Raw genomic sequence first — 24,190 nt, forward strand, 5'->3', positions numbered from 1 at the left:
CCCCTGAGCGAGAGCAGTCGAGGATGACCCCCGTCGAGCGCGAGGCAGAGATGAAGACGAGGGGAAGCAGCAGCGCACTGAGAAGCGCAGCCGCGAGCTATCAGTAGCAGGACAACACTGTTCGAGCACCTCGAGCTCGTCTCTACTCGACCAAGCGATGTACAGTGCGCTGGCAGAAGGACGAGCTGTGCGTGGTCTCTTGCGCCCGTCCACCATCCTCGACCTCGCCAGATCGGGACCGAGCTTTGCGTGCACCGAGTGAACGGCTACAACCCTGGTACCCCAGCCGCTGCCGCCGCCCCTCCTTCTGCTTGCCCTTCCCTTCCTCACTCTCCGCTCCTCTCCCTCGCAACCGAGTATGGCGTCGACATCGGCGCTCTTCTCGCCTGCCGAGCTCAACTTCGCCCAGGTGCCCTTGACGCACTCGGCTGCGACCGCCCACCCGGACGACGAGGTCCCGCTGCGACCAGACGGCCGCACTCCCCTGCAGTACCGCGACCTCGTCCTCGAGACCGGCGTGTCCCAGGCCCAGGGCGCACTTGGGAGCGCAAAGGTGTCGATTGAGGACGCGGCGGGCGCAGGAGGCGGCGGGACAACCGAGGTGTATGCGGGCGTGAGGGGAGAGATCGAGACGATGAACGAGGGTCAGGACGGCGGCAGGATCGTCGTGAGCGTTGAGTGGTGCGTGCAAACTCGCTCTTACCGGGAACGCCGGGGCGGCTCTGTTGCGCGCTGCTGCGAAGGCTCTGTGCGCGGCTCTTCATCGTCCCTAGCGCACGATACTGACGGAGCTCTCTGCCCGCAGTGCACCCACAGCAGCGCCATCCGTCAAAGCCGACTTGCCCATCCACCTCGCCTCGCTCCTTGCGTCCCTCTTCTCGCCCGCATCCCTCCCGCCTACCCTCCTCTCGCACCTCGTCGTCCTGCCCGGCTCCAAAGCCTGGACCCTCTACCTCGACATCCTCATCCTTTCGTCTTCGGGCGGCAACGTCTCCGACCTGTCCATCATCGCCGCGCGGTCTGCCCTCGCGGCGACGCGGCTTCCCCTTACGCGCAGCATCGGCTTCGACGAAGCGGGCGTGCAGAGTGCAGGCGACGGAGCGGGAATGACGGTAGACGAGGGCTTCTCGGGGCTCGTCAAGGGCGGGAAGGCTGGTGTCAGGGCGGTTGACTTTGAGCTGATCGACGGAGGGGAGCAAGGCGTGCGATTGCCCGGGTGGGAGGACCTGCCTGTCGGCATCACGCTCAACCTCGTGCGTTCTTTTCCGTCGCTCAATCCGCACTCATTTGTGCAGCTACTGATTCCGCTGAGCGCGGTGCAGATCAACCAACTACTCCATCTGGACGCAACCGTCCTCGAAGAATCGGCCACTTCGTCGCAGCTCGTCGCGTCGTTCCTCCCTTCGGGCGCAGTATGCGGCATTACCCAGCTTGGCGAGGGCGAGATCGAGTATGCGCGTGTGCTCCCACTTATCTCGGTGCGTCCGCTCTCGACTCTGCCTCCCCGACATCGCCAACTGACTCCTCCGGCGCGACTTTGTCGACTTGCCACTTTGCGCGGCTTCTTGTAGGAGGCGAGCAAGTACGCACTAGAGCTCATGAAGGGGTTGAATGCAAAGCTCAAGGCCGCGTGATGGGCCTCGTTACTTCAGTTCGCTTTCGCGCGTGGCCGTCCTCGCACCGTTTGCATCTGTCGTGATCGAGGCGACCGAGCAGTCGACTTTTCTTGAAAGCAATGAGGGTACGGTTTTGCAGCGCCGTAGGAAAAGGGCCGACAGGCCGGTCCGCCCTCCGATCGGGCAAAAGGAAGTGGAGGCTGACTGGAAGAGACGCATTCTTGCTCTCCGTCTCTCTGTCCCTCCGGCTTCGCTATCCATTGGATTCCTTGCAAGTGAGCAGAGCTTCCTGCGCGGAGTCACAGCCACACGCGCTCTGCTGTCGGAGCACCGCTTGCTGAGCCCCACCTCGTCCTCGTGCAGCTATGAGCCCTTCAACTTGCCGCTGGGGCATCCTCGCGACCGGCTGGATCAGCAACAAGTTCGTCCTCGACCTACTCGTGCAACCCTCGACCCGCGAAGTGTCAGACGTGGCCCATGTCGTTGGTGCCGTCGCTTCGCGGTCTGAGGATAGCGCGGCCAGCTTCATCGAACGGACGTGGAAGGAGGCTGGGGTGACCGAGGGGAAGGACGCCGTCAAGACGTACGGCTCGTACCAGCAGCTCTACGACGACCCGGTGCGCGGCCTCTTCTCCCTCTGCATCTTCCTCCTCGCTGGTCCCAGCAATGACTGACAAGCTCCTCTTCGCAGAACATCGACTGCATCTACGTCGGCACGCCGCATTCGCACCACTACCAGAACGTGCACGACGCGCTCTCTGCCGGGAAGAACGTTCTCTGCGAGAAGTCGCTCGTCGTCAACGCCGCGCAGGCGCAAGCCCTCATCGACCTTGCCCGCGAGAAGAACCTCTTCTTCATGGAGGCAGTCTGGACGCGCTTCCAGCCGTACGCTCACAAGCTGCAGGAGGTCGTCCGCTCCGGCGTGATTGGCGAGCTGCGCGGCGTGCAGGCGGAGCTTTGCGCCGACTTCTCGTCGCAGAGCGAGGAACACCGCCTACTCAACCCTTACCTGGCCGGTGGCGCGCTGCTTGACCTCGGTGTGCGTCCTGCGCCCGCCGTGTCGTCCCGCACAACTGAAGCCTTGCTCTATCCAGCCCTACCCGTGGACTCAGCTTGCGCTTCTGCTGCTCCCGCCTTCCGAGGCATCAAAGACGCCCCTCCCTGTACCCAAGGTGTCTGCGTCGGTGATCAAGACCACGCAGGGCGTCGACAAGTCTGTCGTTGCGGGCCTTGCGTTCACTCAGCCCGATGGTCGTCTCGTCCACGGCACCCTCACTACGGCACTCGACCGCCAGACGTCGCACAACCGCTGCGTCTACATCCAGGGAACGAAGGGCTACATCGAAGTCGCATTCCCGACGTACCGCCCGCGCGCCTTCACCGTCCACGCGTGGGACTCGTCCGAGGCGTATGCCGACCCCGATCAGTTTGACCAGCCGACCAGACAAGAGACGTTCACGTTTGAGCCGCGCCCGGGCGGGATCTGGGGCTTCTCGTGGGAGGCCGACGAGGTTGCGCGCTGCCTCCGCGACGGCAAGAAGGAGAGCGACCGCATGCCGCTCCGCGAGACGCTCCTCATGATGCAGGTACGCGCTTGCTCCGTATCTCTCAATTACTGCCCCACGCTGAAAGTCTGTTCCTGCAGGTCTTTGACGAGGTTCGCAAGCAGGGCGAGTGTGTCTACCCGGAGGAGCTCGAAACGCTCGAGTTGGCATCCGCTTGAGTGATGATCTGTAGAAACGTCGAAAGAAAATCAAGCCTGTCGTCCACACGCCAGTGTCTCGCCATGACATTGAGGGCATGAACGAGATGACGATAATCACGGGCAACAACACGCATGTACAGACGAACTACAGATCAGCGATCCGCTCCCCCGCCCCCCAGATCGTCCCCGCCCCGAGCATCTCGCGCAATTCCGTCCTCGCCATGCCGGGACTCTCCGTCCGCAGCCATCCCTTCCGCCCCGTCCACCTCGCCTGCCTCGCCGCGCAGCCGTCTGTTCTCGTCGCGCAAGACCTCCATCTCGCTCGAAACCGCGGCCAGGTGCGTCGAGAGTTGCTCGGCAGTCTCGACGAGGCGGTCGAACTGTCGTTCGTACGAGACGAGGAAGAGGAGCTGCGGGCGCAAGCCGAGTCAGCGATTCGGGTGTGGCTGCATGCCAGCGAGAGCGAGACGCACGTGCTTCGTGTCACCCTGTGCACCTGAGTCCGCGAGGGCGTCCATGCCAGTCTTGACGAGCTGCTCGAGCCTCAAGTCGCCTTCCTCCGCGGCTTCGAGCAGAGCGCCGAGCTGCCGGGGCGGGTCGCCTGTACGGCCGAGCTGTCGGGCTCGACAGCAAAGTCAGACAACGTCGTCTGCAACGGCGACTGCGAGCAGGCACGCACCATGAAATATCTGGCGTGCGCGTGGAAGCCTCGCACGGTTTGGACGAGCTTGTCGGGCAGCTCCTCTGGCGCGAGAGGTGTGCCATCTCCCTCGGCACCCAGCGGAACGTAGCCCTCCTCCGCCAGCAGTTGCGTGACTCCCGAGCCTTCCTGTCTGGCGGGTGCAGTCGGCGACTCGCTTTTTTTGCGATTGATGCGACGAATGACGCGCTTGAAGCGGCCTTTCTTGATCGACGACTTGTAGCGCGCTTGCCACGCATCCGTGAGCACTGAGAGGAGGAGCGTCATGTTGGCGATGCCGAGGAGTGCCCAGACGACGAAGAAGGCACGGCCGGCCCTGCGAAACATCACTCAAGTTCTGCATGGTTAAGTGTAAGGGCGAGGGAAACGTACGACGACTGGGGCGAGAAGTCGCCTAGGCCAAGCGTCGTGAACGTGACCAAGGCGAACCACAGCGCGTCGAAGTAATTCCACTCGGGCTCGGTAACGGTGAAGATGCCCGCACCGGCCTGGCGGTAAGCAAGTCAGCGTCTGACCGTCAGTCGACCCACGGGCGGAGTATACAACGCACGAACCAAAAGACGAGGAAGAGCGAGACGGAGATGGCTAGCCGCAGGCGAAAATCGCGCCGCTGCTCCTGGCCCAGCTGTTCCTTGAGCTTGCGAAAACTCGCATCAATCGTGGCAGTGGTCACGGCCGACGAGCTACTTGCGCTGGTCGTCGAGCGGCGGAAAGGTGCGCCGCCGTCGTCGTCGGCGTTGCTCGCCGCCTGCGCGCCCAATTCGGGGTCGAGAGGCACGAAGCTCTCGGTCGATGAGCGCGACCGACGCAGGTGCAAGGCGCTCATGAGGCGGTCCACCCGACTTCGCCGGGCCGGCATGGACTCGGTCACGAGTTTCCTACCGCACCGGCGCGCCAGACCAGTTGACGACGCCCAGACGACGGCCGCGCTGCTCGCCTGCGGCTGCGGCGCGCTCGCGCTCTTCTCCGAAACGCATTCTTCGGGCTTCTCGTCCGCCCCGAGCTGCTGTTGCTGCTTTTCGTGCGCGATGCGGCGCCGCTCGCGCGCCTCGAGGTGCTTCTTGCGAATTGCTTCGCGCCGCTCCTTCGCTCGCGAGGCGAGCTGATCGCGCCGGGTGCGGTAAGCTTGCTCGAATGTCTCGACGATCGACTCGTGCGCCATGGCGACAAGGAGAGCGAGGAGAACGATGCCGCCTGGGACGTAGAACATGGTGAAGACGCGGGAGCCGGCCGAGACGGGAAGGACTGTCGAGCGGGGTGTCAGTGGCCGGCCACTGACGAGCGGAAGTAAACACACTGTCGCCAAACCCGACACTCGTCACAAGGCAGATCGAGAAATACATAGCATCGATGAAGCGGAGCGCGTCGATGAGGAAGGAGAAGATCAAGGCGCCGAGACCGATGTAGAGGAAGAAGGCCATAGCGGCGATGACGAGCGTGCGTTGCTTTTCCGTAAGGCCGCTTCCTGCAGAGTGAGACACGATTAGATAGGCTGTGAGAGGATCCGAATCGGTAAGACGCACCCTTGACGTCGAAGTTTTTGGTGAAGAGCAAGTCGAGCGCGAGCGTGACGTTGCAGACCGTGCTTGCCGCCGTCGCTGCCACCGAAAGCCAGAACGCATCGTTGTAGGTGAAGCCGTCGCTGAAGCGGTGCGCTACGCCGAACCATGTCACGATCGAAATTGACAAGATGTCGTGCACGGTAAGCGAGACCATGGCAACCCAAGTGAAGAGCCGAGGGCGGTGCTCGAGGAAGCGGCAGATGAGTGCTACATTGGCGAAGACGCCGAATGCGAGAGAGACAGCCTGGCCGGCGTCAAGGAGGGCCGGATTCGGCTGCGTCTCGACGATTTCGAAGCCGTACGTGCGCACATACCACCTTTCTGTCAAGCCCGGGATGTCGAGCAAGACCGAGAATGGACAGACCAGGCCGGAAAGGATGGGCAGTAGTCGCGTGGTGGGCTGCGTGACATGCGATGGTCAACAAGGCAGCGGCAGAAGGGGAGGAACGGGACGAAGGCGCACCTGCGAGACCTGGAGGTCATTCTGACGAGACCCGCCTGCGCTCGACTCGTCGTCTCCGCCCTCGCGCTTCTGTTTGCGTGCCCGTATGCGGTCGTTAAGCCACGCAGAGACACCGCGCTCATCCGCCTCGCGGTCGTCCTCCTGCTCCTGCTCAATCTCTTCCTCTGCCGCCTCCTCTTCAGCGTCGTCGCCCTCATCACCGTTGTCGTCGTCGCCTTCAGCGAGCTCCTCAGCCTTTGTCGGCGTGCGCGCACCCGCAGGCTCCTCGCCCCACTTCGGGTCCTGCTTGTCACGAGAAGGACGAGCGAGGTCTTGGGCGAGTCCGTCGGCTGCTGCTGCAGCGCCCATGGTGCCTTGTGACCACCCAGACGGGCCGGCTCTGGCTCTGGGAGAAAGTGCGCGCGGGAGCAAGGGCCGAACGTCTAGATGCGAGTGATCGAGTGCGAGCGGGCACTGTCGCACCGCCATCTCCCCAGTCGTGGTACAATGCAGTGATACGAGAACGCTTCAGCTTCAACGAACGCGGTCGGAGAGACGCACTGGGCGTGACGTCTTCAGCCGCGGAAATGAGCGGACTTCTTGCCAGATCTCCTCGTCATTGGGTGCTTTACGTTGCGCCCACCGGGCGCATCGACCTTGATCTTTCTCTATTGCCATACGGTGCTAAGATAGAGTCCGGGACAAAGTGCGCGGGAGCTGCCGCTGTTCTCCGAATTCCGGCGTTTCGAGTCTCAGGCTTCTTCCATCTGCACTTGCCGCTCCCGACGCTCTTACCGCCTACTGTGACTTGATCCTACGCTCCCTGTCCCTCAGTCGCTCCTTCCCGCCGCCCCCGCGCCGCCTGCGACGATGGCGTCCCCCGCGTGCTTCCTCATCCCGGCGAACGCGCAAGAGCGGAACCTCCTCTCTGCGTCGAGCGCGTGGATCCCGCCGCCCACCGCCGCCCAGCGAGCGGCCTTCGCCAGCGGGCGCAGCCTGCACAAGGCCGAGCGGCACGTCGTCTCGCATTCCGACCTCGCGCAGTGGAGGTCGGAGCACCCGACCGAGCGCCTGCGCCCGCCCGCCGGGCCCGAGGCAGATGCGCAGGGCGACAAAGCGTCGCTCAAGAACTACCGGTGCGTGCGCATTCCTCCCCAGCGGCTCTCCGTCGCGCTCTCGCGGTTTGGTGGGGGAACGAGGCGGGAGCTGGTGCGATCTCGGCAACGACGCGCTCCGGCGGGCAGTGATTTACACCAACGCGTTGCTAGCTCCCTGCACTGCTCGCCCGGCTTGCTCTGCGCCCGCTCGAGCGGTGTGTCGAGGCGCGGTGGTGGTTGCTGTCGTGCCCCGCACCGAATGGGCCCGATAAAGCACGGCCAATCGCAGCGCCTCAAGCTCGCCGTTCGCGCTCACAGCATAGTGTGCGCGTCCATGCACGTCCTGGGGCATGTTGTGAGCAGCGCAGTGCGAGCTGCATTCGCGGCGACCGCCGGGAAGCCGTCGTCACACGACCCGAGCAACGTTCTCCTCCGGACCAGCAGCGCGATGTCCGCTTTCCGCTTTGCCGGGTGCTGACAGCCTCGTTCGCATTTGCAGGGCACCTCAACACCCCGCCTCGCACGTTTTGCACTCGATTCCGCCCCGCGCGCCCTCCCGGTCGTCCCGCTCGAACATCCTCTCCTACACGATTCATCTCGCCACTTCTTCCCGCCTTTCGTCCTACTCGTCCGCCGCCGGTTCGCGCGAGCTGCTCCAGCTTGCCGAGCTCGAGCGCGATGCGCAGGACGGCATCGACATCGACGAGACGTGGTTTGACGCCGAGCAGAAGACGCAGGGCCTGTGGAAGGTCGGCGTCAACCTGCTACAGTCAAATCGCCGCGAGGGCGCAGCGCTCCCTGCATCGGTCGAGCGACGAGTCGATCTCGCTGGACTTGCCGAAGAGATCCTCCTGTCGCCTGCGGCAGAGCGCGCCGTTACCAGGATCGACGCCGACTCGGTTCAGGCGTCTGCCGAGGTCGACGAGCTCCTTGCGCTCAAGCCACTCACCGCGCCTGACTCGACAATGCACTATCACACCACCTCGGCGCATACGGTGGCGCGCGGCGGGGCCGACGACCGTCCGCGGGTCAACTCGGTCGCGCAATCGCTCATCGACCTCAAGTTCGGCGGCAAGGCGAACTCGTCCGAGACCTCGCCCTCCTTCATGGACGACAAGCCTCTTCACGACGCGCCCGCCGAATTTGCCGGCGTGCCCTCGTCCTCGACGAGCGCAATGGCCGGCCCATCCGCTACGCCGCACATGGACTACCGTATCGTCTTGTCGCAATCGATGCGATCTCGCGCACGCACCATCTTCTCGACCTCGCCGCTTCCCTCGCTCCACACCTCGTACTGCCGTCGGCACCGCGTGCGCTCCTGCGCTGTATGCTCCGCTTTGATCGCCGCCGCCTCGGAGCGCGAGTCCAATCACGCCGCCATGCGGCGCAAGAACGTACCCGGTGCAGGCCTACGCACAGGCGGCGGCGGTCTCATCTTCATCCCCGCTTCGTCTGCCCCCGCTGGGCGCGCGCTCGCGCAGGCTCCGGCCGGCGGTGCGAAGAAGCCGCTCGTGCAGCTCGTGCCGCAATTCCTCAAGCTCAGCGCGGCGCTGCTGCGCGACGTCAAGGAACGCGCGAACCGGCCTTACGACTCCGCGGAGGGCAAGGACGAGGACCTCGCTGCAGCTGAGGAGGCGCTCCTTGCCGAAGTGGTCAAGACCGAGACGAGCTCGCCGTCCCTTGGCGGCTCGGCTGCGCTCAAGGGCAAGGGCAAGGAGCGCGAGGTCGACGCACCCGCTCCCGCAGAGGCGGCGCCCATGTCGACGGTCGACATCCAGGTTACGGCCGAGTGGTTCGACCTCCTGACGGCGCTGCTCGTTCAGGCGTGCCTCGAAGGCTACCTTGTCGACGGCTGGACGGGCGCGGAAGGCATCGAGACCCTGTTCGGCGTCGGGTGCGGCGTCTGGGAGGGTCGCGAATGGAGCGCGCCCACGCCAGTGCTGCCAAGCAAGAGCCGCGAGGACAAGAAGGTCGCGACGCCTGTCGTGCCGAGCTACGACGGCGACGGCGACGACGACTTGTCGAGCGACGAGGAGAGCAGTGACGAGAGTGAGGATGACGGGGAGGCGGAGCGTGCGCGTGCGAAGGAGGAGGACACGAGGACGCTCGTCGAGGCTGCCAAGCTCCTCTTCGGGTCGCGAGACGTCGCACAGGCCGACTACGAGCGCAACATGCGCGACCGGACGCACGAGGTGTGTTGCACTGGCTCTCAACTGGCACACTACGAGACTGACCGTCGGCTTTCGCCACGTGCAGTTCCTCAACGTCCCGCAAGACAAGGATCTGCACCAGCACCTCGACGCGCTCAGCGTCAAGTACCCGTTGTCCCAGTTCGAAGACGGCCTGGTTGACTATATCGAAGCTGCGGTCCGCCTCCTTGGCAAGCCTGCTCTCGCCAAGGTGCGTCGGCCTGCGACTCGGAACGCTTTACCCACTTCGAGCTGTTGCTGACAATCGCCGTGGTTCTGCACACAGCACGACCCTCGCTCAGGCTCCCTTGCACAGCCCGCCACCTCGTCCGCCTCGTCTACCGCTCCAGGCCAGTCTGCAACTGCACTGAGCGGCGATGCCGACCCGTACGCGCTCGTGCGCTACTTTGCGCCCGCCTCGTTTGCGACCGTTCCCTCGCTCGAAAGTCCGCGCTTGTATGGCGCGAGCGGAGCCCGGGAAGGGTCGAGCGGGCAAGAAGAGCGCGGCACGAAGCGGAGGCGAGTCGCATGAGCGCGACTTGCTCATCTGCCCTTGCCGTCATCATCTTATGTTGCTCGCTCCTCTTCGTGCCCTCTTCCTTCCCCTAGACTGGGCTCTCACGCCCCTCCTGGCTCACCACATCGCATACCCACCTTCGTCGTTGTCTTCCGTATTTCTTCCGCCGTCTGTTTCGCCGTTCAACTTCTGCAGTTTCTTCGCTGTAGCCTTTTCAAGTTTTCACCTTACGTCGCAAGCGGCCTTATGTCACGCTCCACATTGGCCAGCGAACGGAGAGTACAATAACAGATGAGGGACATGCTACACCAGATACAGGACGACAGGACTCAGGCGGTGAACGTCTTGGTGATCGTGTCGCCTTGCAGGACGTAGCCATGGACGCGGACAAAGAGCGGCGACTTGAGGAACGGCTGCACGTCGTGAATGTCGATCTCGGACGCCTTGCGCACGAGGTCTTCGAGGCGGACAGACACTTGAGCAGGGGGCGTGTTGTTGCGCGCCTGCAAGTAGCGCGCCTTGTCCTTGATGAGCCCGCCCAAGAGGAAGGCCAGCACCTCGTCGTTGTCCTGGGCGACGCGGAGGTACTTGCGGAAGCCGCGCTCGAGCTGGCGCTTGATCGACGACTTTTGTGCGCTGATGAAGGACGCCACCGTCGTCTGAATCGCCACGTCGATGTCGTCCGACCGGACGTACTCGCGGAGGTGCATCTTGGCGCTCGCCTCGGCCATGCGGATCATCGACTCGAGGTGTCGGACCGTGATCGGGTACGAACCGGTCGAGAGCGACTCGCGGCGAAGCTCAGAGTAGAGGCGCGAGATCTTCTCCTGGTCCATCATGTGCAGCTGAGGCTTGACGCGGTCGCGCGCGTACTGGATGTACTTGCGCAGAAGGTCTTGCGGGATGAGCTGCGCTCAAGGAGGTCAGCCAGAGCGTTTGAGAGATAGTCGGGGTGGCACGCACGTCGGCGTCAATGAGACCGTTCGCGTTGACCTCGTCCTTCTCGGAGTCAAAGTTGGGATGGCTGCGGAGGTGGCTGCCGACGACGAAGTTGGCGAGCATCTCGTCGATGCTCGGGTCGGCCTCGTCCTTCACGACGCAGAGGATGTCGAAGCGGGACAAGATGGGCTCGGTAAGCTCGACGTTCTGGCTGAAGGGGATAGTCGGGTTGTAGCGGCCGCGGATCGGGTTGGCTGCTGCGACGATGGCACATCGCGCCTGCAGGGTCGTGACGATGCCAGCCTTCGAAATGGAGATCGACTGCTGCTCCATAGCCTCGTGGATGGACGTGCTGCACAGAGACGCATCAGCGAGGTTCCGCGGTAGAGACTGAACGAGAGCGAACGCACCGGTCCGCGTCGTTCATCTTGTCGAATTCGTCGATGAGGCAGACGCCCTTGTCGGCCAGGACGAGCGCGCCGCCCTCGAGCGTCCACTCGCGCGTGACGGGGTCCTTGCGCACACTAGCCGTGAGACCGACGGCGGAGGCACCCTGTCCCGTAGCAAAGACGGCGCGGTTGGCGGTCTTCTCGACGTACTTGAGGAACTGCGACTTGGCGGTACCGGGATCACCGAGCATGAGAACGTTGATGTCGCCACGGATGCGGTGCTTGCGGTTGATGTCCTTGGGCACGCCACCAAAGAGCGAGAGCGCGACAGCGGTCTTGATGTCGTCGTGGCCGTAGATGGACGGCGCCATCGACTTGATGATGCGCTTGCCGATGCGCTCGTCGCGCGCGAGTGCGCGGATGGCCTTCTCGTCGTCTTCGGTCAGGCGGAACGAGGCAAAGAGGTCCTCCTTCTTGTTGATGTGGTTCGCCTCGAGGACAGTCGAGAAAACGGGGAAGCCGTTCTTGACATTGAGCGAGGTGTCGAAGTTGTTGCGGTAGATGCCCGTCACCTCGATCTCGTCGCCAGGTTTCGCCGAATCGATGAGGTCCCACAGGAGGACCACCTCGCGGTGGCGAGGAAGGCGACCGGCGGGAACCGAGCCAGGCGACTCCTGCAGCGTGAGCTTCTGATAGTTGCGGTAGACGGTCTGTGTGCATCATGCGGATGAGTCGTCGCTCCGTCGAGCGCGGCGGTTGGGGCAGAACGCACCTGCTCGGAGTTGACAGTGAAGGGTCCCTTGCCGTTGCAAGCGCTGCAGAAGCTGATGCGGATCTCGCTCGCCGCGTCCTGGTAAAACGGCCCGAGGACCTCGCCGCACTTGCCGCAGTCAAATTTGACATACTTGAGCTGCGGAAAGACGCCCGAGCGGCGCGTGACAACGCCGGATACGCGGATAAGCGCGTCGAGGTGGCTCTGACGGAGGTCTCGGAGCGTGTACGAGGTCGGGAGCTCGGTAATGCGGACGTGCACTTCGGCGTGGATGCGCGTGTAGTGCGGGAAGGCGAGGAGGATGACATCGAGAGCAACTTCGTCGAAGATGGGGAGCATGGCAGAAGGACAGTTGGCGAGGAAGTAGGCGAGGATGGCCTTCGAGTCGGTGAGGTGGAGGAACGAGACCTCGAGCGACTCAGAGTTGACTGTGATTCAAGCAGAGCACGTGAGTCGTTTGTCGTGTCGAGCGGAGGGGGATGCACTTACGCTGACCGAGCTGGGTGATGCGCGAACCGTAGACGGACTCGTTGTTGTCGTCCGTGTACGTCAGAAGGAAATTCTTGAACTCGCGCATGATGGTCTTGCGCGTGCGCGGCTCCTCGATCCACTGTGCGAGCGAGTCCGCACGGATGTCGGACAGTTGCTCGATCGGCATCTCCTGCGGAAGCGGATCTACATGTCAGCCGCGCCTTCCCGAGCATTTGCCGTCGAAAGCGCACCTCGTCAAAGCCCGCATCGTCTTCGCCGTACGGCTCGTCGTACACCCTGCGAACCCTGCGGCGCCCGAGCAGCTGCCCCTCGTCTTCGCTGTCCTCCTCCTCGCTCGCCAAGAAGCCGGGCATGCGTGCGCGCCTGCGCTCGCCTGCCGCACCTGCCGCGCGGGCCGCTCGCCGGTCTCGCCGGTCCATGCGCTCTTCGGCGGCGCGGCGCGCATCGGGGTCGTCCGAGAAGTCATCGGCGTCGTTCAGGTCGCCCGTGTCGTAGGCGTCCAGCTTGCGGTTCTCGATGTAGTCACTGTGGGCTCGTGAGCGTCAGAACCCAGGCGAAAACATCGCTTGAGCGAAAGAGCGGGCTCGACGTACTTGCCCATGTTGTCGTCGAACAGGTCCTCGCCCTCCTCCTCCTCTTCGTCGAGATCGCCGTCTGCCAAGCCAAAGACGTCTTCTTCCTCAAAGTCGGATGTGGCAGGCGGAGGCGAACTGCCAGGGAGGGAACCTGCCGGTGTCGATGCCTGCGCCATCTCTGCTGGGTCGGACGAGGCGGCATTGCGAGGCTGACGCTCGCGCGAGACAGAGCGGCGGCGCTTCTGAGCAGATCCAGGCGGCGCCTGTCCGCGTTGAAGGGGTCGCAAGGTCAGCGGGATGAGGAAGACGCGTCGCGCGAGATGAAGGAGAACGCACCATGCTGGATGAGCGAGGAGGGTGGACAGGCGATTTAACAGGTCTCTTTGAAGTGATGCACAAGCACGCAAGCCTCGCACGAGGTCTGAAGAGCGCGGGAGCGGAGAGCAGCGAGTCGGGAGGAAGGAGAGGGTCGACGCGTCGCGAGCAAGGACGCGTCCCGACGCGCAAAGTGCTCGCAAGGGGGACTCGAAGCCTTGCACCCACCGCGAAACTTGCGAGAAGATCTCTGGCACAGCCGCTCGAAGCCTCGGCAGTACGCAACGATGACAGCTCGACGAGATCATCTACAGCATACGAAACTCGCTCCTCATCACACCACGCTCGGGAGATACGATGGTCAAAGTGGATCAGGTGCACTCCTGCTTGGTCTTCTTTCGCTTGTACCGCCTATGCGAGCGCGCATTTTCGAAAGTGGCGGCCGCGAGAGCGGTGAGGAAGGCGTCTCGGTGCGGCGGGGCGTTCTTGATGAGGTGGTACCAAATCGAGGCGCAGAGGCAGAGGTCCGATTCAATGCCGGACGGAAGCACATACTCCTTGGCTTGCAGCGCCGCGATGACCTTGTTTGCGGCGTTGAGGATGAAGGCGATGGGGTTTGCCTGCCCGGCTGTCCGGCTGAAGACGCGCGGCGAGAGCGGCGTGCCATACCTGCCATGGAAGCGCCCGTCGGATCGCGCCAAGAACGTCTCAGGTTGTTCGACATCATCGAGATCTTCGACGGAGTCCAGGATCGGGAAGTCGTTGATGGTAATCTTGCGGAGATTGCCGGGACGGAGTGCATAGACGTTGTAGGGCAGCTGGGACAGCTTGTAGGGCTCTGCAAGTTCCTCAAGCAGGTCCTGCAGTCACAAGAGAAGAACGGCCAGGCAGTAGTCAGCGGAGGGACCGGACGAGAGCCGAGATGCCCGTGGATCCAAGTTCCAACGTACATGAAGGTCGGTCTTGATCTCAACCCTTGACTGCGCGCCTTCCTCGTTTCCGCCGCCTTCGGCCGCACCGGACTTGTCGAGGTAAGTAAGCCGGCTGAGCACTTTCTCGAGAAAGGGCCGGTGCGGCATGATGACGAGCCAGTCGAGGTCAAAGGCTTGGTGGAAAGTGTTGTCGACTGTGCAGGAGAGGTGGCAAGTGTCAGTGTCGGTCAACCAGTGGTGCAGCGGTTCACGGACGGAGGAAGACGTTTTCGGAACTGTTCAGCTGGAAGTCGGGAGCGTACACACGCAGTGACCGGAGCATGAGCATCTAATGGCCAGGGTAAGTCAGCGCTTGTCTTGGATCAGCACAACAAACTAGCGGAGGCGAACCTTCATTGAGAAGAGCAGGGGCATTGCGTCTGGTCTTTTCGGCATGATGTGCGCCTCCTCCTCGAGCTTGCGGCTGTCCAAGTCAGCGTTCGTGAGAAGGGAGCGCAGTTGCGCTTTGATGGTTCTGCTCTCTGCAGCGGGGATGTCCTTCTGGTAGATGTACGGCGGGAACATGGCGGCCGTGTCGTCCTCAGCATTGCTGCCATTCCGGGTTGAACAGTCGGAGGTGTGCAACGACGAAACGCTCCCTGTATTGAACCTGCCACCGTCGAGCGTGAGAGCTGCCGACGCGAGAAGCTGGTTGTGCTCCCGCAGGTTCGACACGGTGAGCAGACCGCTGAGACCAAGTTGGCGGAAGTCGTGTGCCAGCTCGTCAAGCGGCGACTGGAAAGGCTGCGATCACCAGAACCTTTGACTCAGCTTTGCCGAGAGAAGCTAGCGGAATCACGTACATGCGCGTCCGAGCCGTACCGCGATCTTACGATCAAGACCTTACCGACCTGTGTGGTAATAGCCGGTCGTGAGCTAAGGACCAAGTCAAGTTGCCAGGTGGTGGACTCGCATGGATGCTGTTTCTTTGTAGAAGGAGGTCAACCAACGGCAGGTCCAGGTCGTCGGCGAGCTCATCCCTCCATTCCAAAATGACATCGGCAAAGAAAGAGGATGTTGGCGGAGAGCACCGAAACTCGTAGAGTCCAGCGTGCCTCGCAGCGTACTGCAACGACACGTTGAGCGCTACTCAGCTGACGTTGGCGCCGAACGAAAGTCGCAAGCTGGGAAAACGCACGTGCAGGACTGTTCGCGAGTATCGCAGGTCGTCGGACTCTGAGCTCGCGACTCACGAAACCCAAGTAGCAAGCAAGCTGTCAACCAGCCCAGCCTCTTCCGCACTGCGCGCTGCACCCGCCAGCGGTAAGGCGTACGCTTTGCCGCGCACCGTCGGCTGGGTGTCCGTCATGCCCAGCGCAGAGACGTCCGTCCCAAGAGCGCGAGCAGCGGTTCTCATGGCACGCGGAGAGCCGGACGACACAAGCGGCGACAAGACCGTTCGGTTAAGGGTCCCTAGGGCTTCGCCGGTCGAGGGACGGAACGGTGAGGGGTGATGGAGAATCGAGAGAGCGCGGGCAGTACAGGCGACGATATTGCGCAAGCAAACACAGCTAGTTGATCTGCTACAGCGACGCAGTAGGCTGACTGTCGAGCGCGAGGGAGAAGGGGCAGCCGCTCCACGAGGAGCGGTCCGGAGGCCTGGACCGCTTGATGTCTCCCGCTTCCGCTATCACGTGCACTCGGCAAAGACAGTCGCAAATGCGTCTTTCTAGATAAAGGTCTACACCGCGCCATTCTCACGGCTTGTCCCGGCCGCTGATGCGAGGAGAAGCATCTCCCGCTTGAACCTCTCGTCCGTCTTCATCCACGCCTTGACGTCGTCGGCCCTCCGCTCCATCGCGTCCTGCAGCAGCTCGAGCGCCTGGGCGCGCAGGCCGCGCCGCCGCAAGCCGACAAAGATGCCCGTGTAGCTGTGCACGGAGAGGGGCTGTTTTCGCAGCCGCAGCGCGTGCACGAGCGACTCGAGCTCGGGCGACGGCTGGAGCGGGCCTGCGGTCGAAGCGTCGGGCGAAGCGAAGGTGCCCTCGAAATGCGAGACGAGGTAGAGCAGGTCCCGCGTTTCGCCCGAGTTGGCGAGCGCGTTGAGAAGGATCGAGTAGTGCGGCGACTGCATCTGGACGCCGCGTTCTACGAGAGAGGCGACGAGCCGCGCGAGGTCGAGCGCGGGCATGCGCTCGCGCAGGTGATGCTTGAGGAATGGCGTGAACGTGTGCCCGTCGAGATGCTCGAGAGTCGGCGGCGTCGACTCGTGCTCGTGCTCGTCGCCGGCGCTACGCGCAGAAGCACGCTCGATGGCGTTGTCCTGCTCCCGCCTGAGCGACCTGATCGCCGTCACCTCGCCGTTGACGATCCCCTCGAATACACGCGCGATGAGGTCGCGCGCCTCGTCCGCCTTGCCCCGCGTGGACGCCGTGCGGATGCGCTCTTCGAGGAGCGCCACAAGGGCCTGCATGAGCACCGAGACGGCGTACACGGAGGGGACGCCATCGCTTCCCGCGCGCGGAGACGAGAGGTCGGGTGCCGCGCGCCGGTCTCGCGTGGCGTGACGGAGGACCTGCTGCGCCGCGTGCGGGAGAGCGACCACGTCGAACGAGTCCTTGTACACTTCAAGCACGCGCACAAAGTCGCCGCGCCGGAGCTCGGCGAGCATGGTCGCCACTGCCCAGGCCTTGCGCGTGCTGTCGCGCAACCGGGACTGCAGCTTGAGGGTCAGAAGCAGCTCGGCGGCGTCGGGCGAAGTCTGCGCGAGGTCCTGCGCGTGCTCGATCCACCGCGCGATGGCGTTCGCGGACGGGAGCGGCTCGAGGTTGACTCGCGACAGGCCCTCCGAGAGGACGACAGCCGACCGCGCGAGCTGCGAGCCGTCCGTGTCTTGCTCGACGAGCGAGAGGAGCAAGACCGCACGCTTGTTCTCCCGCACAGAATCGGCGAAAGCCTCGCGGTGCTCAAGGTCGAGGAGGTCGTCGACGTCGTGCAACTCGGCGGAAGCGGACGGCCCTTCCTCGAACGAGAGGACGGCGTTCTGGTACCGCCAGCTCGTGAACGCCTCGCGCGCGGACGGCGCTGCGTCGGGCGGGTCGAACGCCGACCCACGGATGAGGTAGGGCGTGCGCTGGCGCAGTTGCGTGCTGCGCGTGCGCGTCAGACGGCGCTGGCCCCGTGCGAGCGAGTCGTACAGCCTCTTGAAGAGGTCGAACTGATCGCGGCGGGCGGTGAGGGCAAGCAGCGTGAGGTAGACGTTGCGGGGCAACTTGACGGGAGCGTTCGAGCCGCGCACGAGTCGGCGGTAGGTGTCCGTCGTGACGACGAGGTCGACGGCCGTGTCGAGGCGGCCGACGTTGGCAAGGGCAAGGATGGCCCGGGCGCGTGCTCGAACGAGCAAGTCGTATGCTGCCTTTTGGCGGTTTGCGAACCATGACTGCATCAAGAGATCGCGGTGCTCGAGCCTGCGCCGAGAATCCGCCCGCTGAAGAGAGGAGCGATTCCGGTACGACGTGTAGGCGCCCTGGGCGACGAAGGTCCTCGAATGTGTCTGGCTGTCTTCGAGCGCGCGGGCGAAGATGCGTTCGGCGGCCTCGACCGAGCCGTACGCCGCGAGGTGCGGGAGGACCTCTTTCGCGACGACGTGCAGGTACCCTTGTCGACACAAGCGGAGCGCAAATTCCTCAAGGAGGGCGTTGACGCGCTCGAGCGTCGGTGCGCCGTCGTTCAACTCGACTGTGCGCTCCTGCACGACGGCGAGGACGCGGCGCACCAGCTGGAACGCGTTCTTTGCCAAGTTGGCATCGACTGCGCGCAGGTTGCGCACCTCCGGATGCGCTGTGTCGGAGATGCCGGGCACGAGTTCCCACCACTCGAGCCAGTCGTGCTTGCCATGCTCGTTGGTTGCGAGGATGTCGCCCTCTTTCGCTGCGCGGTGCGCGGCGAGCGAGAACCCGTGTCGCTTGGCGATGGTCTGGCCCGATCCGCGCAGCTCGTGTAGGAGCCTGCGGGCCTCGTCAAAGTTGCCGGCGTGGAGGAGCGCAAGAAGGGCGTCGTCTGGCGAGCGCGGAACGACGGGGTGGTCGAGGGTGGAGAGGGGCACGTTGTCGTACTCGCTCGAGCGGTCCTCGAACACAGCCTCAGCAAGTTGCTGGTTGCTCGTGAAGTGGGTGGGCGGGTCGTGCGGCTCCTGTGTGGGCGCGCTCATGCGGCGCAGGTCGTCTGGCGAGAGCGAGAGCGAAACGGTCGACGAGAGGCGGGCGCATGGCACTGCGCCCGGCCGTGCGACTCGGCGACATACTCGAGGCGCAGTCGCTGGCGGCAGGTAGCTCCAGATGAGCGCCTGCACATTGAGCGGGAGCACGCGGCCTCGGAACATCCTGCAGGCGAGCAGGGTCAGCGAAACGCGACAGGAAGCTGCGGAAGAGCCGAGGTGCATACAGCGTCGTCCGACCAAGTCTCTCGGTCACTACCGAGCTTGTCCAGCGGCTTCAGAGCGAAAGCACGGGTTGGCGGAGGGTCGACCTGCAAGCCGCGCGATGAGGAAACGTTGCCTCGTCCCGCTCGCCCTGACGAGTCCAGTGTGCACAGGAGAGCTCTAGAACATCCGCTGCATTCGCTTGAAGCTCTGCTGTGGCGGCTGGTCCTGCTCCACTCGGTAGACGCGGCTCCCTTCGCCTAGGCGACTCACGGCTGTCAACCGTTCCGTACACGTCGAGTAACGCGCAGGGCGCGGCAGGACCGTATCGAACACGCTCGGAATGGCGTCGACGAGCGAACAGAAGAGCGACCGGCGCCTCTACGTCGGCAACCTCGCGAGCAGCGTCGACGAGTACGCCCTCATGCAGGTCTGCGCAAAGCTGGGCAAGATCGCCAAGCTCGACTTCCTCTTTCACAAGACGGGCCCGCAGAAGGGCAAGCCCCGCGGATACGCCTTTGTCGAGTACGCCACCGCCGAGGTTCGTCTCGCCCCCCTCCCTTTCCCCGAGCGTGACCTGCGCTGACGGGTCGACCGCGGCTATTCCGACAACGATGGCTATGCACCGCCCGCTTTGCGCCTAGGAAGCCTCGCGCGCAAAGACCGCCCTCCACGACAAGCTCTTTCGCGGGCGCAAGCTCGTCGTCTCGTTCGCTTCGGAGCAGGTGCGTCGGGTGCTCACTCGTTACTGCTCGGGCCAGCCGAATTTCAAAAGCAAGTGATCTGACTTCAGTTCATGGTGCTTTTAACAGCAAGAGGCCGTGCCGCTAGGTGGCAAGAAGTTGCGAGGACCCATCTCGAACGATGCCAACAAGCCGACCGCCATTAGCCTGCTCAAAGGCGGCGGCGTCAACAAAGCGTGCGTGATGCTCTGACGTTGTCTTGGTCCCCGCGCATATGGCATTCGCGACTGACTCCACTCCTCCATCGGACGCCGCTGTAGCCCGACCAACCGCAAGATTGCCGCCCTCGAAGCCAAGCTCGCCGCCATGCGCCAGTCCAAAGAACCCGGATCGTCAAATCCGGCCTCTCGGAGCGGCACGCCGACAAGCGCAGGAGAGGGCGGCGCCGAGGGAAGTGGGTCGGGGAGTCGAGGAGTGGGCGCGACGGCCAACATCGACCATGCCAAGGCGGGCCTGCCCGCGCGGCCGTACTTCGAGTCGAACCAGCCTCCAAGGGAGATGTAGGTGCGGTCCGTGGGGGTTGGCTAGCTCTCGGGGAGGATTCATAGCGAAGGAGGTCCGGTTCGACGCTGTTGTAGAATCCGCTCTGCGTCCTTGTTGTTTCCTTCCTTCGTCTCCTGCTATCGTGTTGCACCCTCCGTTGAGTCGAACTGTGCCTGAGCGCAGGAGAGGCGAGTTGGCGCGTCGTCGTCGACTTCACTCGTTGTCCTCGTGCACCAAAGTCGCCGTCGCTTCCCCTCGCTCGCCAGAGCGCAGCTGCACGCGCACGCGATGGAGGCTTACGTTCACGTACTCTCCGAGCTCGACGGCGGCAACAGCGGTGCGTGCTCGTGTGTCCCGCTTCGTCGCGATGCGGTCATCGGTGTTGATGGCGTTCCTCGCTCGCGCGCGACGATGCAGGTCTGCCGCCGGATCAGCTGTGGAAGTACCAGTGCGTTGGATCCTCCCGCCCTTCCTTACGCGCTCGAGCGCCAAGCTGACCTCGCTTGCTCCCCGTCGTCTCTTGCTTGCAGGGGCCCGTGGTTCTCGACGCAGCTCATCCTGTCGCTCACCGTCGGACTGGGGAGCTTCCTGATCTTCTGCTGGCTGCGGCGCAAGGAGGGCTGCAAGGTGCTGTACGCGCCGAGGACTATGCTCAAGGGTGCCGATCGGTTCCTCTCCCTCTTCCGCTTGACTGTCGCTGACCTGTTCGTGGTTGCCGTGCAGGCTTCTCGCCACACGAGGTGCACGACCACGAGTCGCTCTTCGGCTGGCTCCTTCCGACGCTGCGGACGTCCGAGTTCGTCGTCCTTCAGCTCGTTGGCCTCGATGCAGCAGTCGTGCGTGACGCCCCGTCGTTTCCCTAGACTAGACGCTGAACAGCCCCTCGCTGCAGCTCCTGTCCTTCTTGCGCATGGGCTTCTACTTCTTCCTCACCTGCACCCTTCTCGCGTACGCCATCCTCGTCCCGATCCACTGGCGCGAAACGGGCACGACCGAGGGCACCCCGCCCAACATGAACGGCACGTCCAACGTAACGGCGGTCTTCGCTCAAGCCTTTACCCACGCCGCGACGACGATCCTCCCCGCCGCGTCCAAGAAGGCCCAGGACAAGCACGGCTCGACCCTCTTCCTGACGTCGCATCTCGCCTTCACCTACCTCTTCACGATTCTCGCCCTCGTCTTCCTCAACCGCACCTGGAAGCGCTACATCCCGCTCCGACAGCTCTTCTCGCTCGAGCTGGCGCACTCGGTCCCAGCGCGCACCGTCATGGTGACGGCGCTTCCGCCGCAGCTGCGCTCCGAGCGCGCGCTCGCCGACTACTTCGAGAGCATCAACCTCGGCGAGTCGCACCCTGCTGCTCGCGGGTCTGGCGGCGGGGGAAGGCGGGCGAGCGCCGGCCTCGCGGTCGAGAGCGTCGTCGTCACGCGCGCGACGGGGTCGATGCGCGAGCTGCTCGAGCGGAGGACCAAGGCGCTCCACACGCTCGAGAACGCGTGGAGCAAATACCTCGGCAACCCCGTTCCCGTCGATGGCAAGAAGGCCGTCTTTGGGTACGACCGCGAGGCAGAGGTCGACGCGATCCTGCACGGGGCGGCCGAGTCGAGCTCAAACGGCGTGGCAGGCGAGCAGCGCGGGACGCAGGAGGGACAAGCAATGTCCACGAGTGGGATCGCACGGGCGAGGAGCCCGCGACTGATCGATGTGGGCGATGACGAAGAGGAGGCGCGCGACGAAGACGATGACCTCGAGGCGCGTCTGCTTTCGCCCGCACGACCGACGATCGTCAACCCGAACCGCAAGCGGCCGATGATCCGCCCTCACTGGTTCACCAAGAAGGTCGACGCGCTCGACCACTACGCGGAGCAGTTCCGCAAGGCCGACGAAGCGGTACGCAAGCGTCGGCGGGGCAAGTTCCGCCCCACAGGAACCGCCTTCGTCACCTTCCAAACGATGGCTGCTGCCCAAATTGCGGCGCAGGTCGTGCACTACCCGTCTGCGACCGAGTTCCACACCGAGCTGGGTGCGCGATGTTTCCTCTCCCTCTCGCGCATTAATTGACTGGTCAAACCTGCAGCACCCGAGCCGCGCGACATTCACTGGTTCAACCTGAATCTCTCGGCGTCCTCCGTCTTTGCCCGCCAGATCCTCGTTGTCATCACGCTCCTCGTCCTCCTGTCGGTGTGGGCTGTTCCCGTTGCCGCGCTCACGCAGCTCTTAAGCTGGGAGACCATCCGCGAAGTGGCGCCTCGATTCGCTCAGCTGCTCAGCAAGAGGTGCGCGGTTTGGTCTCCATGCCACTATCGGTTTCGCTCACCCGAATGTCCGGCAGTCCCCGCCTGCTCGGCTTCGTCCAGACGACGCTCCCCTCGCTCGCCATGGTCGCATTCAACAACTTCTTGCCCATGTTCCTCGAGGCGCTGTCGGTGTGGCAGGGTCTCTCAGCGCGGAGCTGGATCGAGCTGAGCCAGCTCAAGAAGTATCACATCTCGCTCCTCTTCACCACGCTCTTCGTCTTTGTGCGTCTTTAAGCCTCGTTCTGCTTATTCTGTAGCTGACGAAACCGACGCGCAGGTCGCGACGTCGACGTTCACCCTCCTCGAGGACATTTCGCAAAGCCCCGCCAAGGTGCTCGACAAGCTCGCCGACACGCTCCCCAAGTCGCGCTACTTTTTCGTCTCCTACGTCATGCTTGCCGGTGCGTTGCGTCGTGAGCACATGTCAACTTTGCGCTGACTCGAGATGGTGTGCGCGCAGGTTTGGCTATCACGCCGCTGCAGCTGCTCGAGCTCGCGACCGTCATCCCGCGTGTATTCTACCAGCTCTTCCTCACGAAGACCCCGCGCGGTAAGCTTTGTACCTTCACCGTGTGCTGGGCCGGTGCTGACACCACCCCTGACAGACCACGCGGAGCTCAACGCGCCAACCCAGATCAACCTGGGTGTCATCTACCCGCAGGTATGCCTTTCTCGCCTTCGTCAGCTTGTTTGCCGTGACTGACTCGCTTTTTTTCAGGCGTTGCTCGTGTGGACCATTGGCCTCACCTACTCGATCATCGTCCCCATTATCCTGCCATTTACGACTCTCTACTTCGGCTTGGCGTACCTCGTCTACAAGTACCGCTTCCTCTTCGTCTTTTGTGCGTCACATCTTCCCCCAGGCTGAGCGTACAGCTGACGTTGCATGCGTGCAGATCGGCCGTACGAGAGCCGCGGTCAGGCGTGGCCGCTCGCCTACAACCGCATGGGCGTGGGTCTGCTCATCTTCCAGATCTTCATGCTCGGTACGTCGTTCCTCAGGCATACTCGGGGATCATGCTGATTGCACGTACTCCCAGCCCTCTTCGTCGTCAGCGCCAAGTTCCTCCTCGTCGCGCTCATGATCCCGCTCCTCATCGCCACGAGCTACACGATCTGGCGCCTCGGCAAGACGTACGGCCCGCTCTCGCGCTTCGTCAACCTGTCGCAGGCGTGCGAGTCGTCGCACGGAGCCGGCGCCGAAGATGTCGTGCGCTTGCGGGAGGGTCACCCCGTCACGTCCAGCCAGACGCAGCTGAATCGCGGGCGGTATGGACAGAAGGGTGAGGGGGTGTATGCGGTGGCGCACGTGCGTTATCAAAATAACTCTCGACTCGACATTAGTGGCACCAGCTGACGGGTCGTCAACTCGCAGAATGCGGCGACGGACTTTTCGCAACCGCCCATGTCCGAGATGTACCCCGGAGTGCTCAATACAGGCGGCTCGGCGCGCTACGGCCACCCGGCATTGTTCGGTGCACTGCCGCAGCCGTGGCTGCCCGTCCTCGCCGAGCCGAAAGCGAACGAGGCCGAGGTCCCGCCCGCGGTCAAAGACGCGCTACTTGTCGTCGATCTACGTCGCGGATGGCGCAACTTTAAGCGCGCGGCGAAAAAGGGCGTTGGGCTCGGATCGTCGGGCGGTGGCGGCGGGGAGCGCAATTCGCGCGGGAGGGCGTCGAGCTGGGGCAGCCAGAGCGACGACGACCCCAGTCGAGCGTGGAGAGGCAGCGAGGAGAACTTCACTCAGTCGCCGGTCGAGCGGGCGGAGCAGACAGATGACGAGGACGAAGATGAGGAGGTCGACGAGGAGGGACAGCAGACGTCTCGGTGCGCGCAACGTCTCGCTCCTCGCTAGAGGTCCCTGGCTGACTGTCTACTGCGCAGATACTCGACCTTCTTTCCGCACCGTCCGGGCGCCAACTCGCGCTTCCCGCCAACGGCTTCGGGCGATACGAGCGAAGCGGAAGATGACCCGTAATTCCCGTAGCTTGTGGTCGGCTACGTGTAACCGCTTTCTCCCTCCTTTGA

At 63.7% G+C, this 24,190-nt stretch overlaps 9 protein-coding genes across 9 annotated transcripts; 5 read left to right on the top strand and 4 right to left on the bottom strand.

The window, feature by feature from the left end:
- Positions 1–358: 358 nt before the first annotated feature.
- On the top strand, positions 359–1,634 carry JCM10292_005169 (uncharacterized protein; the record flags this gene model as incomplete). Its single annotated transcript, XM_076646068.1, has 4 exons — positions 359–681; positions 806–1,253; positions 1,323–1,478; positions 1,572–1,634. The coding sequence occupies 4 exons, from the start codon at positions 359–361 to the stop codon at positions 1,632–1,634; spliced, it is 990 nt and encodes a 329-aa protein (XP_076508347.1).
- Positions 1,635–1,981: 347 nt separating this feature from the next.
- On the top strand, positions 1,982–3,339 carry JCM10292_005170 (Gfo/Idh/MocA family protein; the record flags this gene model as incomplete). Its single annotated transcript, XM_076646069.1, has 4 exons — positions 1,982–2,233; positions 2,308–2,655; positions 2,711–3,202; positions 3,262–3,339. 4 exons carry the CDS (start codon positions 1,982–1,984, stop codon positions 3,337–3,339), a joined length of 1,170 nt encoding a protein of 389 aa, XP_076508348.1.
- Positions 3,340–3,473: 134 nt separating this feature from the next.
- Positions 3,474–6,394, bottom strand: TOK1 (Tok1p; the record flags this gene model as incomplete). The annotated part of the gene is made up of 8 exons (XM_076646070.1): positions 3,474–3,731; positions 3,795–3,935; positions 4,001–4,337; positions 4,394–4,509; positions 4,572–5,266; positions 5,319–5,486; positions 5,545–5,983; positions 6,047–6,394. The coding sequence occupies 8 exons, from the start codon at positions 6,392–6,394 to the stop codon at positions 3,474–3,476; spliced, it is 2,502 nt and encodes an 833-aa protein (XP_076508349.1).
- Positions 6,395–6,895: 501 nt separating this feature from the next.
- JCM10292_005172 (uncharacterized protein) lies at positions 6,896–9,843 on the top strand (the record flags this gene model as incomplete). Its single annotated transcript, XM_076646071.1, has 4 exons — positions 6,896–7,161; positions 7,622–9,314; positions 9,379–9,522; positions 9,598–9,843. The coding sequence occupies 4 exons, from the start codon at positions 6,896–6,898 to the stop codon at positions 9,841–9,843; spliced, it is 2,349 nt and encodes a 782-aa protein (XP_076508350.1).
- Positions 9,844–10,157: 314 nt separating this feature from the next.
- On the bottom strand, positions 10,158–13,334 carry MCM2 (MCM DNA helicase complex subunit MCM2; the record flags this gene model as incomplete). Its single annotated transcript, XM_076646072.1, has 8 exons — positions 10,158–10,736; positions 10,792–11,119; positions 11,178–11,866; positions 11,929–12,356; positions 12,418–12,589; positions 12,651–12,945; positions 13,014–13,258; positions 13,332–13,334. The coding sequence occupies 8 exons, from the start codon at positions 13,332–13,334 to the stop codon at positions 10,158–10,160; spliced, it is 2,739 nt and encodes a 912-aa protein (XP_076508351.1).
- Positions 13,335–13,681: 347 nt separating this feature from the next.
- On the bottom strand, positions 13,682–14,806 carry JCM10292_005174 (uncharacterized protein; the record flags this gene model as incomplete). Its single annotated transcript, XM_076646073.1, has 4 exons — positions 13,682–14,170; positions 14,261–14,436; positions 14,498–14,570; positions 14,633–14,806. The coding sequence occupies 4 exons, from the start codon at positions 14,804–14,806 to the stop codon at positions 13,682–13,684; spliced, it is 912 nt and encodes a 303-aa protein (XP_076508352.1).
- A 1,156-nt stretch (positions 14,807–15,962) lies between these two features.
- JCM10292_005175 (uncharacterized protein) lies at positions 15,963–18,602 on the bottom strand (the record flags this gene model as incomplete). Its single annotated transcript, XM_076646074.1, has 1 exon — positions 15,963–18,602. One exon carries the CDS (start codon positions 18,600–18,602, stop codon positions 15,963–15,965), a length of 2,640 nt encoding a protein of 879 aa, XP_076508353.1.
- A 382-nt stretch (positions 18,603–18,984) lies between these two features.
- JCM10292_005176 (RNA binding motif protein 18) lies at positions 18,985–19,888 on the top strand (the record flags this gene model as incomplete). The annotated part of the gene is made up of 4 exons (XM_076646075.1): positions 18,985–19,182; positions 19,286–19,366; positions 19,454–19,560; positions 19,645–19,888. 4 exons carry the CDS (start codon positions 18,985–18,987, stop codon positions 19,886–19,888), a joined length of 630 nt encoding a protein of 209 aa, XP_076508354.1.
- Positions 19,889–20,155: 267 nt separating this feature from the next.
- JCM10292_005177 (uncharacterized protein) lies at positions 20,156–24,140 on the top strand (the record flags this gene model as incomplete). The annotated part of the gene is made up of 15 exons (XM_076646076.1): positions 20,156–20,204; positions 20,285–20,315; positions 20,398–20,525; positions 20,591–20,703; positions 20,760–21,888; positions 21,943–22,141; positions 22,198–22,384; positions 22,440–22,563; positions 22,623–22,712; positions 22,768–22,823; positions 22,881–23,004; positions 23,059–23,148; positions 23,203–23,471; positions 23,538–23,989; positions 24,047–24,140. 15 exons carry the CDS (start codon positions 20,156–20,158, stop codon positions 24,138–24,140), a joined length of 3,135 nt encoding a protein of 1,044 aa, XP_076508355.1.
- Between the last annotated feature and the right edge of the window lie 50 nt (positions 24,141–24,190).

Source organism: Rhodotorula paludigena (assembly GCF_050403205.1).
Source record: "Rhodotorula paludigena JCM10292 DNA, Rt_paludigena_JCM10292v1_ctg3, whole genome shotgun sequence".
Classification (NCBI taxonomy): Eukaryota; Fungi; Basidiomycota; class Microbotryomycetes; order Sporidiobolales; family Sporidiobolaceae; genus Rhodotorula; species Rhodotorula paludigena.